This window comes from Neophocaena asiaeorientalis, unplaced genomic scaffold, assembly GCF_003031525.2.
Source record: "Neophocaena asiaeorientalis asiaeorientalis breed wild unplaced genomic scaffold, Neophocaena_asiaeorientalis_V1.1 scaffold7, whole genome shotgun sequence".
NCBI classification, from domain to species: domain Eukaryota; kingdom Metazoa; phylum Chordata; class Mammalia; order Artiodactyla; family Phocoenidae; genus Neophocaena; species Neophocaena asiaeorientalis.
In genome coordinates, this window is record NW_020185337.1 from 18,598,709 (window position 1) to 18,618,126 (window position 19,418).

The following is a 19,418-nucleotide window of genomic DNA, read 5'->3' on the forward strand; positions in this document are numbered from 1 at the left end:
TTTTTTTTACAGCAATCCAGTCTGCAACATATTTCTACTAATGAGCTCAGAAAAATACCTACTGCAATCCCATCTCATAAAAGGAAGAAGCCGAGACCCAGAGAGGGGAATTACTCAAGGCTGCACAGAAACATACAGAAATAACTAGGACCAGAATCATGACTTGTTGTTCCTTAGACCATTAATTTTCCCACAATCTTTCTGTTTCTGTTGATATTACTTTCATGACACTATTCATACTCATCTCCTCTGATGTAACTACCTCTTCCTAAGATCTGGCTTTCACTGATCTTGCCAATAGTGTCCTAACTGGTATCTCTGATTTCTTCTTTTTAGTCATGCTACACACTACTGCTAGCTTCGTGCTTCTGAGACACAGTTCTCACCATACCCAATGCTCTGCTTGAAATTTTCAAAGACCGCTCTTTACAAAATCATGTCTACATGCCTTGAATGTATCTCCCCAAAATTTATATGTTGATATCGTAACTTCCAGAGTTGCTGAGATTAGGAGGTGGGGCCTTTGGAGGTGCTTAGGAGATAAGGATGGAGCCCTCATGAATGGGATTAGTGTTCCCAGAGCTCCCTCACCCCTTCTGCCATGTGAGGACACAGCATGCAATTACTGGAACCAAGTGAACCGGGAAGAGGACCCTCACCAGAATGTGACCATGTCGGCACCCTGATTTTGGACTTTCCCGTCTCTAAAACGTCGAGAAATGAATCTCTGTTGTTTCTAAGCTACCCAGTCTGTGGCGTTTTTTTAAAGCAGCCCAAAGGGACTAAGATACTTAGCTTGTCATTCAAGGCCTTCTGTGATCTGCCCAAACTGAATACCTGCTCACTGTACCTTCACTCAGCCAGACAGTCGTTCAACAGATATTCACTGAGTTCCTATTGCATACTGACACTTCGCCAGGTAACACCAGAATGAATGGGATACAATCTGGTCTTACCCATCAGGGAGCTCATTGTCTAATAGCTTCCTTTAATTACACATGTAAAGAAAAATGTTCTACAAGGGCAAACTTGATTGTTTTATAGGGGTCTTGTCAGAAAAAAAGTTAAGAAATATGTAGAAAAATATTTACACTATAAACAGTTGTTTTGTATTGATGCCTGCTTTATATAGGATAAAATCAGCTTCAAATAATATATCAGGGATCTTTGAATTTCTTAACTATTTACTCAAGTTTAAGTAAGTGCTCTTTATATCTTATGGTCTTGCTAAACCATACAGACCTACTAAATACCACTTAAATAGGAAAAGAGATTAAAAGTTATTTTTTAACAATAGCTTACCAGGAAGTAGAATGTTGTCTGTGTTTCTTTGGGTCCGGCCCATCAGGACAGTGGTCAGATTCACTGTTGGTTTTTTAAGTGTATTGGGTTTCTTCAGCAATGGTTTTATTTGCTTCTGTGACTTGACAATATTTGCAAGACTACCAGACAATGATTGATTTATATACCGAGTTAAATTAGATAGGGCAATTTGAGTTTTTATTTCAATCACTGATTCCACAAATTCTGTCAGACCTTTCTGAAGAAGCTGAGTATCTGGTACGGAACCTTTTATCTTGGGTATGGTAGCATTCAGTTCTGATATACTTGTAGAAGCATCATGACATATTGTTAAAGCTTCATAGAGAGTCTTGTTAAGTAAAGAGAAATTAATGGAAAGATGAATGGATTTTGCTTCCAGTGCTTTAAATCTGGAATTTAGTACCTGCAGTTGTAGAGCCTGGTCTCTCTCATTTGTAGCTACAAAGCCTTTTTTTAGTGAAACATAATAAGGTATGAGCGTCTTGGTCACTTTAGACTCAATACCTTGCAACCGAGTTTCAAAATTTTTGGAAATGTTTGTGGCTGAGAGTATTTTTTCCTCCAAATGACTCATAATTTGCTGGTATTTTATCACTTGGGAACTGGTTTCATTGATCATTTGAGAAATCTTTTGAAAGTTGGACAGACTTAGTTTTTCATCTTTAGGAATATATGCAAGGGCCTTGGCAACTTGCAGAACAAAGTTATATCTCTGATTGTCATTGACCAAAATCTCAATAGAATCATTCAAACGTTGGAATTGAGAAATAAATGTCAAAATAGTCTCCATATTTTGGGTACATTTGTGATGGACTTCAGGATTATACTTTGTTGGATCTAAAGTCTCTTTTAGCATGTAGTTATCGTGAATGAAGTCAATGGCATTGTTTATAATAGTTATCGTCTTATTTAGACCATCTTCCATTTCTAAGGCATGTTCATTGATACGTCTGTCTAAGGAATCCCCACGACTCTGTACTTCATTTCTAAGTAAGTTGTATCTTTTTGTAAGTTCTTTGATAAGCAAATTTAGACTGCTAACAGCAGTAATCAGATTTTCCACTTTTTTCTTTGTAGCTACTACTTCTTTTGGTTGCTCATATGTCATTGTCTCTCTAAAGGATGCTCCCTGCTCGAGCAAGGGTTGAAGAATCTCCATATCGTAAGTCAAATCATTTAGTTGCTCATTCATTTTATCCATCTTATTGTCCATTGGAAAGAGAACCTCAACCAATGTTTGGTTTAAAACTTGTAAATTCTCTTCGGTGTCCTTAATTTGAAATTTAAAATCATCTCTGCATTTGGATAACATGTGTTCACATTCCTCCCTGACAGATTCTTTCTCCATCTCCAAAGCAAGGGTGAGATTGTTAATCTTGCTATCTTGGGTGTGCAAATCATCGAACATATGCAGCAGCATCAAACCCTGCTTCTTTATAGTCTCATGTAGAGTAGACATGTATTCAGTGACGTTACTGCTAACTGATCCAGCGGCTGGAACACTCTTCTGATTTGATACTTGTTCAGTTGATAAAAGATGCTCCTGCACGTCCTTCATTTTAGAAAGGGTCTTGTTGAGGGATTCATGATACAGAATGCTCCTTGAGCGCTCCTGTTCTAGAGCACCTTCTAAATGAGTCTGCTTTGCTTCTAGTTCTTTAATAGGCTTCTCACATGTAAAAGTCATTTCTTGTCTTACATTCACAATGCGATTTTTTAGATCCAGTATATCAGTCGAAGTGGGCCTATTTTCTTGCATTAAAACAGACTTTTGCTGGACCGCTACTGAAACCACGGTTTCATTAACTTGTCGAATTATCTGTCTGGTGTTTTCAAGGTCCTCTGAGAGAGTTGATACAGTCTTGAAGAGCTGCACTATGGTCTCCTGCATGTCATTTTGAAAAATTTTAAATTGTTCTCTTACTATATCTTTCACCAGATCATTAATGCTTTTGGATTTTAGACCTGGAGAAAGAAATAATAAACAACAATAAATGATACATGATTTTAATAATGTAAATTTTAGATAGCTCTAAAAAGATAAAAGTTTGAGACTAAACATTAATGACATGAAATAATAAAAATATTTCTTGACTACATTTACTTATGAAATTTTAAAAAAATTACTAGAGTTCATATAAGGTGGTCACCCTCTTAACTGATAAGTCTGAGGGGAAAAAATCAGTTGCCGGGAACACGCTAGAATCATAGAACTAAGATTCTCTGGACAGAGGCATAAAGGAACTACTGCCGACTTCAGTTAATACACCCTTGTATGCAATGATTCTAGCCTTAGTCTTGTATAAAAATAAATGGTTTGGGGCTTTCTGCCTTAGTAAATAATACCTGATGTTAGCTCATGACTGTTTATTAGGTTTCTAGTACAGTTGACCCTTGAACAATGCAGGGAATGGAGTGCCGACCCTCTGCACAGCTAAAACTCCACATATAATTTATAGCTGGCCCTCCGTTATATCCAAGATTCCTCTGAATCCACAGTTCCACATCCTTAGATTCAACCAACCGACTGTGGATTGTGTAGCACTGTAGTATTTCATTGAAAAAAGTCTGCTTATGTAAGTGGACCCAGGAGGCTCAAACCTATGTTGATCAAGGGTCAACTGTAATTAGGTTTCAGAACTTGTGTTTCGAGCTTATAAAATTTAATATATTGGGCTTCCCTGGTGGCGCAGTGGTTGAGAGTCCGCCTGCCGATGCAGGGGACACGGGTTTGTGCCCCGGTCCGGGAAGATCCCACGTGCCGCGGAGCGGCTGGGCCCGTGAGCCACGGCCGCTGAGCCTGCGCGTCCGGAGCCTGTGCTCCGCAACGGGAGAGGCCACAGCGGTGAGGGGCCCGCGTACCGCAAGAAAAAACAAAAAATTTAATATATTGACTGCAGAGACGAAATTTAATGAGGTTCCCAGAGGAGGAACTATATGAAGTAATAATCACAAGACTGAACAATAGTTCATAATAACAATAAAATAAAAATAATGAGAGGTTTGAGGATCACAAAACTAAGTCAAATGAGAGAAATTTAAGATACACATTGACTCTCATAATATGACATTAATTTTTTTTTTTTTTTTTTTTTTCGGTACTCGGGACTTTCACTGCTGTGGCCTCTACATGTCTGTATTTTGTAAGCAAGTTTTAAAAAGTATTTAAGTTGCTTGAGAGACCTCCATAAAACATATTGTGAAAGAGCAATTATACCAAATAGAATGATATATTGCTTGAGGGTCTTGATACTAATTAATGTGGTACAAAGACAAAGCTGTGAATGGATAAATACTTCCTTGGAAATCCTAGACCTTAAAGATGCATGTTTTTAATTGATCTTTAGGGTCTAGGATTTCCAGAGTACAAAAATTTATTTTACATTTCTAAACCTAGTGGAAACTGATATAAACTTAAAAGTCTAAAAACTATAAGTAAGTGAAAATCAACTTGTATGTAATAGAAAAAAATAATAAAAGCATGTGAAGCATGAAATAGTAATCAGTGACACACAGCACCAAAGTACTAAGGAAAGGCTTAGAAAAGATTATATAGCTGCAGTTAAGATAAATTATACTGAAACAGTCCTAACCTTTGCATTTACTAACATGCATAGTCATACCAAGAAGAGTTTTAAAGTATTTTCTAAATTTTACTTAGCATTTGACATGTCACTCATTTACACAACAAATCTTCACTGAGTACATTCTAGATGCTACACAGAAAATGAAATTTGGAAAATTAGATTTCTTATACTTAGAATATACTAGCTTCACTGAGTGTAAGGCACTACTTAATAGCAAAGTTATTTTTATTGCACTTTCTACAGGATCATTTAGTCATTTCCTATGGGTTAAAATTGTCTTTAATTCTCATGACAAAAACAGCTAGATGAAACACAATAAAATAATTAAGGTTAGGAATCAGACTTCCCTAGGATTTATAACCTCATAATTCTGGCTTAAAATGTTTTTCAAGACTGACAAGGTAAAATAGAACTTAAGCGTAATTCAATTAATTAATTAATTGTGTACATCAACAACAGATTTTAACTTCAGTAAGGGAAAAACTACATGATCTGAGAGTCAGAAAAAGAATGAAAATAAGCAGAAACACTGTAATAGGTAAAATTCAGTACAGAATCTTGATCAAATTAATTAGGAAAAAAGTAAACAATCAAAGTAAAAATTAGAAGGTACTCTCATGCTATAAAACTTCAGTGGAGCCCGGGGGCCCCGCCCCAGGGAGGGGAGGAGGAGAGGCAGGAGGGTTTGACTGAGCTGCAGCTGTTTGTCTGTTCAACACAGGCTTGGGCCCTACGGGGGGAGACGGAGCCCCAGGACTGTTGAAATTGAAGCCTGGAAGTCCCCTCCCCTCCCCTCTCCCCCCTCTGCCGCTCTGTGGCATCCCCCTCCCTCCACCCTTTCCCACTCTCATAGTCTAGCCATGACTAGCAGAAGCACAGCCAGGCCCAGTGGGCAGCCCCAGGCCAGCAAAATACGTCAGCTCAAATTGGTCCCGCTGGGTGAGTCTGCAGTGGGGAAGTCTGGCCTGGAATTACGTTTTGTCGAAGGGCAGTCCCACAAGTACCGGGAGAGCATCACTGGAGCAGCCTTCCTCACCCAGTCGGTTTGTCTAGAGGCCACAACAGTCAAGTTTGAGATCTGGGACACAGCTGGGCAGGAGCGATACCATAGCTCGGCCCCCATGTACTACAGAGGTGCCCAAGCTGCAGCTGTGGTTTATGACATTACTAATCGGGAAACCTTCGCCCGAGCAAAGACATGGATAAAGGAACTACAGCGACAGGCCAGTCCTAGCATCGTTATTGCCCTGGCGGGGAACAAAGCTGACCTGGCCAACAAGCGCATGGCAGAGAACGAAGAGGTCCAGGCGTAGGCAGATGACAACAGCTTACTGTTTATGGAGACTTCAGCCAAGACAGCTGTGAACCTGAACGATCTCTTCCTGACGATAGCTAAGAGGTTGCCGAAGAGTGAACCCCAGGATCTGGGGGGTGCAGCAGGCCGAAGCCAGGGTGTGGATCTCCATGAGCAGTCCCAGCAGACCAAGAGCCAGTGTTGTAGCAACTGAGGGGTGGCTAGCAGCAAACAAGTATGGAGCTAGCGCGAGAGCCCAGAAATAACCTCCATCCCCACCGCTTAGCACTCAGCCCCTACGGTAACAGCACACTGGGCCCTGGCTCCCAAGGGCTGCCTCTTGGCACTTTGTAACACTTCAGAAACACCACCAGGCAGCTGCTGCCACTGGCCTCCTACCCCTGCTCTGGGGCTTGGGGGGCAGATCCCCCAGGACTTAGCTTCCAAATCAAACTTTCTTCACTTTGTATTATAGGTGCAAGACAGTGACCTACTTATCTTTCCTCCTCCTCCCCATGTTTTCAGAAAACTCTTTTTTGTCTCCTGCCCCTTCCCCTTCTGCTTTTGGTCAGTCTCTGTTCTTGATCTTCTTTTTCTTCCCCTCCCCGGGATGGAGAAGGTAGTGAACCCAGGAAGTGAGGAAGGAGGTTTGCAGTTCAGTCACATTAGGGGCCCTGGGGGAAAGTAAGCCTCAGAGCAGAGGGGAGTAAGGAAACATTTCCTTTTTGTTTTTATTTGGCTGGAGTTTCTCATATTTGAAAACACTGAGTTGGCCTTGTGGAGGGTGTTTCTAGGTAGAGGTGAGAATGGGAAGGCAAGCTCTCCGGCACCATATTGGAGTCTTGTTGTTAGCTAACTGGGCAGAGGTGGAGATGCAGTGTCATCTGTGGCTCAGGAACTCTTCCAAGGCTTACTTTCCCCTCACGCAGCCTCTTAGGTAGCTTCTCCCCCATAGTGGGGGAGATTCTGGACCCCAGAGTCCTCCAAAGAATCTTCACTGGCTGCGTGCATCTTTGGCTCTACTGTGATCTAAAGGGAGGGACCAGCCTCTGACTTACACATATGCATTTTTTTCTCTCTGGCGCTCAGATGGCCTCAGCCCCAGACACTATATCCCCCCTGCAGTTTGTACTTTAACTGATGGTAGTTCAGTTGTGATACTGTTTTATGGGGGTCTTGATTGATTTACCTGCCCTCTTAACTTTTTAATTAAGTGGAATCCGAGGTGTATATGAGGTTTGGGGAGGGGCTGTAGAGAACAGTACCGGTGGCGGCTACTCAAGCCCAATCTCCATTGCTAGCTTCCTCCAACTCTGATTCTTACTTCACCTATGTTCTGGTCAGCCTAACTCTTGGGTGTAGGTTTATCTTTCCTGAGGAATTAACTGAGCAGCTGGAGAGCAGTCTCAGGATAGCACAGGCCATTGTAGGGGAGTGAAAAGGAGTCAGCAAGATGGAAGAGTTTTCTGTCCTTTCCCAGGGTTCCCATTCAATTTGATCCACCTATTACCATGTCTTTTCTACTTCCCTGTAAATAGGTATGATCTTTATTCCCACTGTGCAGTCTGTTCTGCCCCCCACCTCCCATCAGGCTCTATTTCTTTTCTCCTTTGTTAGTATCTTCGGTTTGGTGCCTCCATGCTTACCCCCCAAACCCATCCCCCATGCAACCAGTGGTTTAATCCGCATACCACTAGGAGGGTAGTACCACAGAGGCCTACTTGTGGCCCCCTAGTACCATGACACCTGTTCCTGTGGACAGGGAACGACTGGCACTGAGGGTCCCTCACAACTATCTCACATCACCAGAGGATGTTGGTCCTTTCTAAATCTCTAGTCTCTCTTCACATCCCTCATCAGGTATTTTAAGATGTGTTTGGGAAGCCATCAAGGCAAGAGAGAACTCTAAATCCCTTCTTGTTTTAGCCCAGGGTTTTGAGGAAATTGGAGGAAATAAGATAGGAGAAGCCATAGTGACCTAGGATTGGAACCTTTCTGCCCTTTTGGCTTGCAGACTGCCTCCTGTCCCAGAGAAGCTGAGAAATCCATGAAGCTGAGATTCTGAAGGACCCAGCTTAGGTTCTTCCACTTACACCTAAATTCTCTTCCTTTACCAGGGACAGCCTTAGTTCCCGTGGCCCTGAAATATGTACACATTTCCCCCTCCTTTTCCCAGTACCCACTAGCCCCCCAAAGCAGCCAGTGCATCCTTACGAGTGGAAGAACTACGCCGGCTCCCTTAAGTTTCTTAGAAATGAAGCTCTTTCTCTGTGTAGTTTTCCCCATGGAGCAGTAGCAAAGATGTTTCATTGCCTTGGGGCTGGGAAACCATTTCTCCAGGCTTCTTCTCCCCCCACTGCCCCCCTTAGGAACAGGATTGGCCTTAGCTTCTGGGCCTACCTGCTGCCTTCCTTCTACTATCTATTAGCTCTTCTGCTTTCCTTTGAGCTCTGTTGGGCTTAGGGAATCTTAGTTTTTATTTCCCAGCTCTTCATTTTTTTCTTCTGATAATTATTTTTAAGAGGGAGGGTATCTTTTTTTCTTTTTTGGCTTCTAAGAAAGCATTTGCCTTTTTCCCCCCTTTCCTCCTCTCCCAACATAACGATCGTGGTAACAGAATGCAACTGCTGATTTACCGATGTATTTAATGGAAGTAAAAAAGGAGAAAAAAAAAAACCTTCAGTGGAAAACTACATTGGGCACAGGGTAAAAATCACAGCAGTGTCTGAAAAGGAATCAAACAGATTATTAGCTTAAAAGCTCGTTTCAGGAAAACAAGCTTTTCAGATAATATTTCTATAATTTGTTACTAAAGAAACAACTGTGCAAGAATCTGATTTTGCAAAGATACATCAAAGTGCTTTATGTCAGTGTATGAGTGGGCACATCAGCCAAGTGCTTCTACTTCCTAAACGATTTGATATCGTATTTGGTAACAACAGACATATTTGATTATCAGACACCTGGGCGTGTCCCTTCTGTGGTTGTGAATGCATGGCCTATCCATAAGATTCAGACACTTCTTAAGGTGTTGGGGCATTTGATTTTGAACAGTTTCTCTGGCTACTAGCAGATGAAGCACTGCTTCTCAACTTGGATGTAGAGTAAGCGAGAGAAGGGGTGGTGGTTTCAGGAAGACACAGTGCCTTGGGGGTGAATTTAGTTTTTGTTTCCTGTATAAACATTCATTAACTGCAAGCCATCTGGTTCTCCTAATTGATTGTGCTCAGTAAATGATTAACGTGTCCTGTTGAAGAGGGAATGCTGTTGTTGTTGTTGCTGTGAGTGTGTATTTTTTCCCATGTCTGGGTCGGAATTTTTGTTAGTAGGTTCACAAAAAGCTGTTGACAGGCCTAATTCACTCAGGCTATGATAACCAAATTTTGCTAGACAAATTTCATTACTGTGGTTACAGTCAATTATGTACTGTTCCTACTTCACTTCTTTCTCATGCTCACTTCAGGGAAAATAGATTCCTCTCTCTTGCTTGCCATGGGTAAGTTTTAGCCATAGGGAGCATGCCAGAAACGTAGGACAGAGTCTTTCAGTTGGTCAGTAGCACCAATAATTTACATGATTAAAAAAAATCATGATTGCTCTGTACTGGTAAAGGATATGGAAATCACCTTTTTATTTCTTTTACCTGTGAACCACATAAAATAGAGAAAAAATAACTTGTGAGTGATTGAAATGGGGTGTACAGTGAGTATGTTTTATGTATAAAACAAAGTGAAAGGGACCAATAATCCTGAAACTTGGGAACAAACAATAAGCCCAGTGGATTGAGATGCGCCTAGTAACCAAAATACTTGTCTGGAATATCTGTGCGCTACCTGGAACCTCTGCCGAGTTAACTCCCCCGATCCCTTATCAGTTGAGATGGTTTTTCTTTGCAGAAACCTTCCCTGAAGTCTAAGACTGGATTTATTGAAACTATCAAGGGGCCCCAGTGTATTGTACAGAACACTACCATGGCAATTTCTCACTACAGATTCAGCATACATCTCTCTGGTAGGCAGAAAAACGCTGCCCCACCTAAGATGTTCACACGCTAATGCCGTTAACCTGTGAATATGTTGCCTTCCATGGCACAAGGGCCTGGACATATGTGATTAAGGTTGAGAACCTTGAAATGAGGAGATTATCCCGGATTATCCAGATGGGTCCAATGTAATCATATGAGTCCTTACAGAGGAAGGAGAAGGCAGAGGAGTGGGCCTGAGAGCCGCCATGAGGGCTCAACAAGGCCACAAGCCAAGAAATGCAGCGGCCTCCAGAAGCTGGGAAAAAGCCAGCTTACAGTCATCAAGAAAATGGAATCTCAGTCCTACAACCGCAAGAAAATGAATTCTGACAACTCAGATTAGCAGGAAATGGATCATCCTGTAGATCCTCCAGAAAGGAACACAGCCTGTTATTTTTAAGAGCACAAAATTCAGGCAAAACTGACTCACATTTCTATGGGTAACAACCTGATGTGTTTTAGAATATATTTTATTGATTATATTCCATGAGCGAGATACTTTCTGGGATAATAATGCACTTTAGATTTATCCTCAATATCTTCATCAACATTAAGATAACCATGGATCTAGCTGTCCCTGACAATCATCCCTTAACCTCACCTTTATCTTGAGCTGCGAACCACAATTGGAGCGGATTAAGTACGGCTCATTTTAACTATAAAGGAATACAAGTTAGACTGTAACTAGGTACATAACGTCAATAAGTCAGATGAAACATTCAGGCAAAAAGTTGACCATATTTTTAAACAATATTTAGATGCTTCAAGTTATTTCAGAAATTGAGGGACTTGAAAGTATCTTATTCAAAAAAAATCTTAGACTTCTGTATCACCCAATCCAAAGCAAAGATCCCAAAAGGATGTGAGAAAAGATAAATGAGTCATTTGCTGTTTGTCTCAACTGAATGAATAATTTATTTTACTTTTACCTTTTAGAAAAGATTGAAATTCCCTGCCTTTATCTTCATTGATTTTCCCTTCCAGTGAGGAGTATGTGTTCTTTATATCACTCACGGCCAAAGAAATATTGTCAATCTTCTTCTGCAGAAGGGTCAGTTTCATTGCCTGGTAGTTCATCTGGTCAGTCATTTTTTGTGTCACTGCTGCATATAGAAGAAGAGAAAATGGGAAACGTTTAAACGTACATATTTAAAAACCACTCAAATTTCATGATAGATTGAAAGGTAATTCAAATAAGCCATGTTTGCACTTCATATTTGAAAATACAGATTATATGCACTTAGCAAATGGCATCCTGAATTTTATACTAATATTTAGGGGTAGAAATTTGTAAAAAGCATTCTAATATCTTAGATTTCTAAAATGTTTTAACTTTGTCCAAAATTTTCAGTCTCTCTTTTGTTAACCTGAAAGAGTTGTTAAACTTTCAATAGATGGGGAAATTGAGGGTCAGAAAACTGAAATACCTTGCTTGAGGTTACAGAGCTAATGGTTTATCTTCTGCTTTCAAATCCAATGCTCCAGCATTAAATAGATGTAACCATAGATATATACACACACATATGTTTATATACTACATGGATGTATGTAGTTTGTATCTGTATTCTGAGAATTTTATTCTTTACTGAGGTATTCTTTGGAGAGAGAGAGAGATTCAGAATTTGGTTAGAATCACTTTATAAAGCAATGATACTTTCCATGCCATTACACATGCGTTTCAATAATTCAAGGAGGATTTTACGGTATCTTGTGAAAATACTGAATTTCAATCCCTTAAAAAAATTTGAGTACAGATCCTAAGCTATTTTCACCTGCATTCTTAAAGAGATCCCCTTAAATCAGATTTCTCAATTTGAGTGCCTTATTTTGTATCACTAGATATATGCCAAACATAGTGAGATATTTTTAGCAGTAACCAACTTTATGTTTCTAAGAGATGAGGTTCAGTCTAGAAGGAACGGTAAAATATTTATGAATAGAAAGATGAGAAAATATGTAACATGCCAACTTTAGATCAACACGAGGTCCTCATTGATTCTGAGCCACACTCTTTGCCCTACTCAGTGAGCAATACCCCTTAGTGATCTCTTATCAACCAAGGGAAGGGAGCCTTCTTAGCTCCCTTAAAATGATCCAGTCTGCCCATCCATGTCAAGGTTCTTCCATGATTGTACTCTTTGCAGGACAAAGTTTGGTTTAATTTTGGAAACCTGTGATATCCTCACAACCTAGTATGACAGCATTTTTATTCTCCTTCTGTGTCTGCACACAGAGCTCCGGTAATTACACATGTTCCCTTCAGGCTGGGAACCTGCAGCTCACCCAGTTTCTCCCAACATGCAAATAGAAAAGGATCGAGAGGTATGTTAATGTCACCGTCAAACGTTTGACAGCCAAGTGACGTCTTGTTTGGAAGTCATCATAAGCAGTGTTGACAGTGATTGGGTTTAGGGATGACAGTAATTACAGTCTGTGACCTGGGTCACCACAGTCTTGCTGCTGCTGCTCAGGCGTCCCTCTGCCACCTGCGGCGTGACTCTCAGCCTGGTTGCTGTGTATCAGCTGCTGTTGTTCTTGGGCTAGAGGGAAGCAAAAAGAGGAGAGAGAGAGTTAAGCACTGGGACCGCCTCATTTTTTTCCAGTCCTGAGCAGCAATATGGCTGCTGTGCATTTTCCCGTGTACTGAAGCTTGATGGTCAGCGATGACTGCAGAATAAGAGGCTCCACCCCCATCCACAGGGTGATGTGCTCCCACATTGGTGTTGGAAGTGCAAGACTCTAGTTCTGTTTGGAAAAAATAAAATTATTAAGGTTTCCTTTTAGGTGAAAATGGGTGGTAGTTTGGGGAAGCCGTGTAAACCGGGGTACGTAAACTGCCGGCATGATTGAGAGGAACCTTAAAATCAGCTGTGTTAAAAGCTAGAGCAGCTTTCTAAGTGGACTGTCACAAAGATGGCTTGTTTAACAATGCAGTTTCCAACTGGTGGCCACTTGGAAGTAAGGGAGAGCTACAGGTTCTTTACTAAAAGAATACCTGCGTAACAGTGCCACTTAAATGGGTTGTTCCCAGATTTTTAAGAAATGCATAGGCTCAAAACGTAAGGACTGCATGTAAAAGTAAACCATTATAGGGCATGTCTCGAGGGGTTCTATCCGTAAAATCAGTGAAATTTCAGAAAAATAGAAATTCTTGTAAAGTAAATTTACTCTGTTAAAGAATTGCTTCTCATTTCCCATGAATCAAGTCATATTTTAAATGGCAATATAATTTTTCATTGGGGAAAACAGTTTAGAGGGAAGATTTATTAAACATATCGAACACATCAAGTAATGTATGTCTGTAATTTGCAGACTTCTAATGAACAAATTTATTCATGGAAGTCTGCATATCAGACATGAGAAAACAAGCGTTTGGTGTCTGACTGTGCTTCTTCCCGTGTGAAATTATGTACCAATGAAACTGCACCTCTGGTACATGTGAATTATGCTCCCTAGGGCATATGTGGCTGGGACAATAATACTAAAGCATCTCTACTCCATAGAAAATATATTTGCCACTAATTTGAGTTAGTCTCTATTGCTAGATTGAATTTTGCATTGCTTTCTTCAGGGCATTGAGCTAAATTAATGAATCTCCATTCACGTCCAAGGTTTTTGCTTTGATTTTGTTTCTTCTTTTTCTCCACTGCATAATAGATGGTCCTGCATAACTGTTGATTTATTTGGTGGAAGAAAACAATCTGTAGCTTGGGGAAAAGTGTATGTATTTGAGGGCTGCAGTAGGTGGTGAAAAGTATTAAATTTCTGCTAGATCCTAGTAATAAAGTTCTTATAGCCCAAATTCAAATGAATGCATACAAATATATCTGCTAAATAATTGTATGGTTTTTAAAATCAAGGTTCCTTCTTAGATGATGTAATAAAGCATTTTCCTAAAATGCAGCTAAAATCTATCTACCCAGGAGGGTTACCAGAGAGTAAATGATTCTCAAACCAGGCTCTCTGAATCAGCAGTGTCAGCATCACCTGGGAACTTTTAAAAATACAACTTCTGGGCCCCATCCCAGACCTGCTAATTGAAGAAACTCTGGAGTGAGGCAGCAATGTGTGGTTTAACAAGCTCTCCAGCTGATTCCAATGCACACTAAAGTTTGAGAACCACTGGAGTAGAGCATCAAGATACATCTTCCTTAGCAACTTCCCACCTCGCTACCTTCCCTGTTTCTCTTAGCAGTGGAAGAGTGTTCAGGATACAGACTTGTCAGTATTACAGCAAAAGGAACAGGTGGGTTTAACACAGTGAACAAATTGGTCTTTTCATTTTTTTACTGCTTACCTTTCTGAGCTAGATCATAGGAAAACAAAAAGGGCTGGTGTATTGAAATGCATACCACGACTTGGTAGGCAGAAGACTTTGTTAGGAAGCAATGTATAATTATGGTAAAAACAAAGACCATATTGTTTTGTGACATACAAACAAGGTTGCTCTTCAAATTTCTTTTTCTATCATTAACTTTTAATGCATATTATGTTTTTGCTTTTTTTTTTTACGTTTCTTTAGAATAGTGATTTTTCATCATGGGTGGAAATCAGAAGCATCTGTTATCTTTGAAACACTAAGTGTTAATGTTCTCTCCATCCCCCTCCCACCCATCTGAAGATTATGATTCAGTAACTCTGTTCTGGGGAATTGAGCATGTGTGTACAGAGTTTTTTAAACTCTGTAGGTGATTTCGATGTATGACCCTAGTTAAAAAGCACTAATTTAGAACAAATTTCAAAATTTTCTAATTCTAGTAAGTAAATTAAATGGTGTAAGGCAGAAAATACCAGATGTTTAAGTTAAAAATTGCAATCCAGAAATTGATCTTCAGAGATTTTTCAACAGCCGTAAGTGCTTGTTGATAACAAGAGCATATGTTAAAGACTTGATTTATTAAAACTCTAGTGAATAAAAACCTTTAGTTTAGTCTCCTACCATTCCATAGAGAAGCGGGCCTTTACAAGGAGTAAGTGAAGCGGGGTGGACGTGCAGGATGACTGTCACAGTCCGCGACTCCCTAGTATAGATGATATTATTCTCTCTGTTGTTAGGACACAGGATCCCTGAAGAGGGACTGCTAAGCATGGATGCATGTGAAATGTCTGAGCCACCTCCCCAGCGATCAAACCCAGAGTCCACTTACAATTGTAGAATGTCTCAGAAATAAAAGGGCCTTTCCACTCAAAGCCTAGGCTATAGCTCCTGACTCCCACCTGGTAACATTCCACATACTCCAACTCCAAAACTGTATTTAGTCAGTATGCACCGGTGTGACCTAGCAATTATTAAAATACTGAAATACAGCCATACCTATTGGCAAATATATAAAGTGTAATAACTGATACAGTTAATTATAAAAATCAAAATGTTAACTTATTCCAAGTTAATTGTGGATGCACGATAAAGAATAAAGATATATCTTGTAGGATACATGATAAATGTATGGAATTCCTATTATAATAACATCCGAGAACCGTTTTTCAGAACTAACAGTTTGTTGGGCCCGTTTCACGCACTACATAGATTTTACGAAACATTCTATGTTTTGGCAGAATCATCAGTTTATCATTATGTGTGATTTATGTAGTAGTTAGAATTTCCAAATTGTTTGGTACTTACTTTCGTTTACTTGCTAGCACTAATTGTCCTCAGCACATAATTTTTGCTAAATATTATTAAAGAATTTATAATCAATTATTGAAAACACTGGAAGAGACAAAAGTTTAAATTTTCAAAGTATTTCTTTTAGATATCATGAGTTGGAATTTTTCGAATCTGAGAAAAAAACAGAAATGTTTTCAATAATGAACCTAGTCCTGGATTATCTAATATACAGTGCAGAAATCAGTTAGTCTGGGACATCTTTTGAAATATAAAATATCAAAGTCAAAAATATCAAATCAATATCAAAAATCAATTCAATTTAAAATGTAATTAGTATTTTTGAAATAAAATCAGCTTGATTTTCAATAAAAATTAGTGGCCTATTTTTACTTAATATATAAATGTTGATTTCAAATAATGATATGAATTTGTATCATTTAAAATAAAAATTGGGCTTCCCTGGTGGCGTAGTGGTTAAGAATCTGCCTGCCAATGCAGGGGACACGGGTTCGAGCCCTGGTCCGGGAAGATCCCACATGCCGCAGAGCAACTAAGCCCGTGAACCACAACTACTGAGCCTGAGCTCTAAGGCCCACGAGCCACAACTACTGAAGCCCACATGCCCTAGAGCCCGTGCTCCAAACGAGAGAAGCCAAGGCAATGAGAAGCCCGCACACTGCAACAGAGTAGCCCCCACTCGCCGCAACTAGAGAAAGCCTGTGCACAGCAACGAAGACCCAACACAGCCAAAAAAATCAATAAATTAATTAATTAATTTAAAAAAGTAAACCCTCAATACTGATCTAAATAAAATTACAATACAAGCCTATATGAAAAAAGTAAAATAAAAATTACTAGACTTATTTGTCCTCATAATGACATTCAATTTCTGTTAAAATTCATTTGTGATCAAGAGAAAAATATTAAAGAACTTTATGAAATTAGTCTCATGAAATAAGCTTTTGTAATAAAAATTTTCAAGTTAAGCAAAGCTTTTGAAATAAAAAAATTCAAAAACACTTTATCAAGTATGTTAATAAAAATCAATAAAATAAAAGTATTTAGAAAAAATTAGAACTTTTAACATTATCATATAATTGAAATAGTAGATCATTTCAGAAAAGAAAAATATTATGGAAGTTACCTGACAAAATAATTCTGATATAAGAATATCATTTCAAATCAGTTTTACATTTAGCATTTGGAAAACAAGTTTTTTACAGAAAGAAAAAAGAGAATTGGTTTTCAGAAATGACAGTCTAATAGAAATGTCAATCCTTTTTTAACTTTATAAGGGAAAAAAATATTCCCCTTTTTAAACTGGAGATAACTTGAAAACTGATAAAAGATATTTTACATATGAAAAATGTTTATACATACTATTTGACACAAAAATTAATAAGGGATAAACTACATGAGAAAACATAGATTTTCTAATAAATCATATGAAAATGAAACTTTTATGACAAAACTCAAAAGTGTAATAAATGTTTAAGTTCCTTGATTTACGATGCCCTAAATTTGACCAAATGGTGTTTGCAAAGCTCTATGAATTAATTAAATAGGACATTCCTACAAGAATTTTTACGATTTAGTTAATAATAAATATACTGAATATTTAAAAATGCACACACTATTTAAGGACTGAAAAAAAAGGAATGCAATCACAGTTAAATCAGTAGTGGCCAGTAGATAATTCAGCAGGATGGCAATATCATTGATGTTAAAAGAAATTATAAACATACTGAGATTTCCTGTCACCTAATGGCTCTAAATCTGATGGAGAAATCTCTAAAGGAGATGGAGAGAGTTACCTATATTAAATCATCTCTCTGACATCATTTAGCTGGTGTCATCTATGTCAAAAGAAAGAGCACACCAATAATTTGTAGAAGTTAATAAGCTGTTTAGAAATTATTTGAATGATACACGATGAGTGATTTGTGTTATGGCTTATATTACTTGGTATATAGTTTATAATATAGATAACATATGCATTAACTTAAGAAAATAAAAAGTAATGCATTCTTAATTTTTGATTTTTATATTAATGTATATATTAATTGACACTGAGTCAGTTGTCAAATGTTTGAATATGACCCCTGCCCCTTCTTACCCCATCCTCATAATCAAGAGGCAGATTGGTTGAGGTGATCACGATCCTGACTAAGGTGGAGCCACCTCAATAAAAATCACAACAGCATTTTACATAGGGTTTATTTCCAGGGGCTCAAAATCCTATGCTAAAGCTTTATTATAAATCATAAGGCATTATTTTATATTGCATTATCATATTCTAATGAAATTGGGTCTCTTCATCTCTTTACAGAGTATTACATCTTGCATAGTTAATGTAGAGATTATTACATCGCATCTCATTGAATATTCTCCATTTGAAAAGTACTGGCGAGGGAGGGAGACGCAAGAGGGAAGACATATGGGAACATATGTATATGTATAGCTGATTCACTTTGTTATAAAGCAGAAACTAACACACCATTGTAAAGCAATTATACCCCAATAAAGATGTCTAAAAAAAAAAAAAGAAAAGTACTGGCAAAGCAGGGAATCACGCGCACACACGCACATACACTCACACTCACACAAGAGGAACTAGCGGGTATTTTACGTGTGCTCCATTCCTATTTGAGGGGGGGTAATTCATCAAGTCGTAGTTCTCGCTTTGCCACTCAGCCCAGGCAAGATCCCGAATGTGCAAGAAGTGAAAAAAAAAACCTAGGTTAGAGGGAAAGGGTCAAGAACAGAAAGGAGGCAAACAAAAAGAATTCAAGAGTAATTTTCTATTGACCTTAGGGTCAAAAGAATTTCAATTAAGTTTTATTCATGCAATCTGGAAAAATCCTATTGCATTGCAAATGAGAGAATAGAAAGTGACATACCAGAGAAAATCAGCAAATTAGAAATAAAAACTAAAAAGAGAAGAAAAAAATTTTAAATCAGTGACAAGTAGGAGAAGAGAAATTAAATAAAGAAAGCTTTCAGGAAGAAAAAAAAGAAATAAATTGAAAGGGATAAAGATTAACACATAGAAGTATTGAGTGGAAGTCTTCAGGTTTCTTGCATACTCGTCTTTGGTGATTCACTCCTCAGTATGTGGAAACAGAATATCTATGAAATAAAAATGAAAATTTCTCCATATTTTTGTAAAGTTTTAAAGAGACTGATTTGAAAGAAAATGTAATTGGAAAAATCCTTTCAATATTGAATTACAAAAACTAATGTGATTATGTGTGTGTGTGCATAAAACTTTCCATTTGCTCTTAGCTATAGTTATTTTAAAATTAATTGTTTTAGGAGGAAATAGGTGAGGAAATTATACTCCTAATTGTAAAAGAAACAACTATTAAGCATCACACAAAGATCTTTGAGATCCAATTGTCATATGAACCTCTTTTCTCTGGAATTCATTGGATGGGGTCTGTGAAAACCTGAAATACCTGTTTAGCAAATTCAATAGTTTGTTATCTTTTCTTAGCTCTGTTTGTTGACTGGAGTTCAATACTTGCATTCATCCCAATTTATTTCTCAGTATTTAGCTGGTGGAGAAGCACTGATAGGATC

At 38.5% G+C, this 19,418-nt stretch overlaps 2 protein-coding genes across 3 annotated transcripts in view; one reads left to right on the forward strand and one right to left on the reverse strand.

The window, feature by feature from the left end:
- The window catches only part of MMRN1 (multimerin 1), a 66,151-nt gene that overhangs the window by 14,924 nt on the left and 31,809 nt on the right, over positions 1–19,418 (reverse strand). For both annotated transcript variants that reach the window (XM_024736159.1, XM_024736158.1), the window contains 3 exons: positions 12,667–12,768; positions 11,158–11,331; positions 1,303–3,288 (listed from right to left, as the gene is read on the reverse strand). In XM_024736159.1, the coding sequence (XP_024591927.1) occupies positions 1,303–3,288; positions 11,158–11,331; positions 12,667–12,768 (2,262 nt within the window). The remainder of the gene's footprint in view (positions 1–1,302; positions 3,289–11,157; positions 11,332–12,666; positions 12,769–19,418) is intronic.
- Positions 5,771–6,418, forward strand: LOC112393778 (ras-related protein Rab-5B-like). Its single transcript, XM_024736160.1, has 2 exons — positions 5,771–6,100; positions 6,224–6,418. Exons 1-2 carry the CDS (start codon positions 5,771–5,773, stop codon positions 6,416–6,418), a joined length of 525 nt encoding a protein of 174 aa, XP_024591928.1.

Coding starts and splice junctions, on each gene's coding strand:
- LOC112393778 (XM_024736160.1), top strand. CDS start 5,771: ATGACTAGCAGAAGCACAGCCAGGCCCAGTGGGCAGCCCCAGGCCAGC. Junction 6,101..6,223: donor ATCGGGAAACCTTCGCCCGA/GCAAAGACATGG, acceptor GTCCAGGCGTAG/GCAGATGACAACAGCTTACT.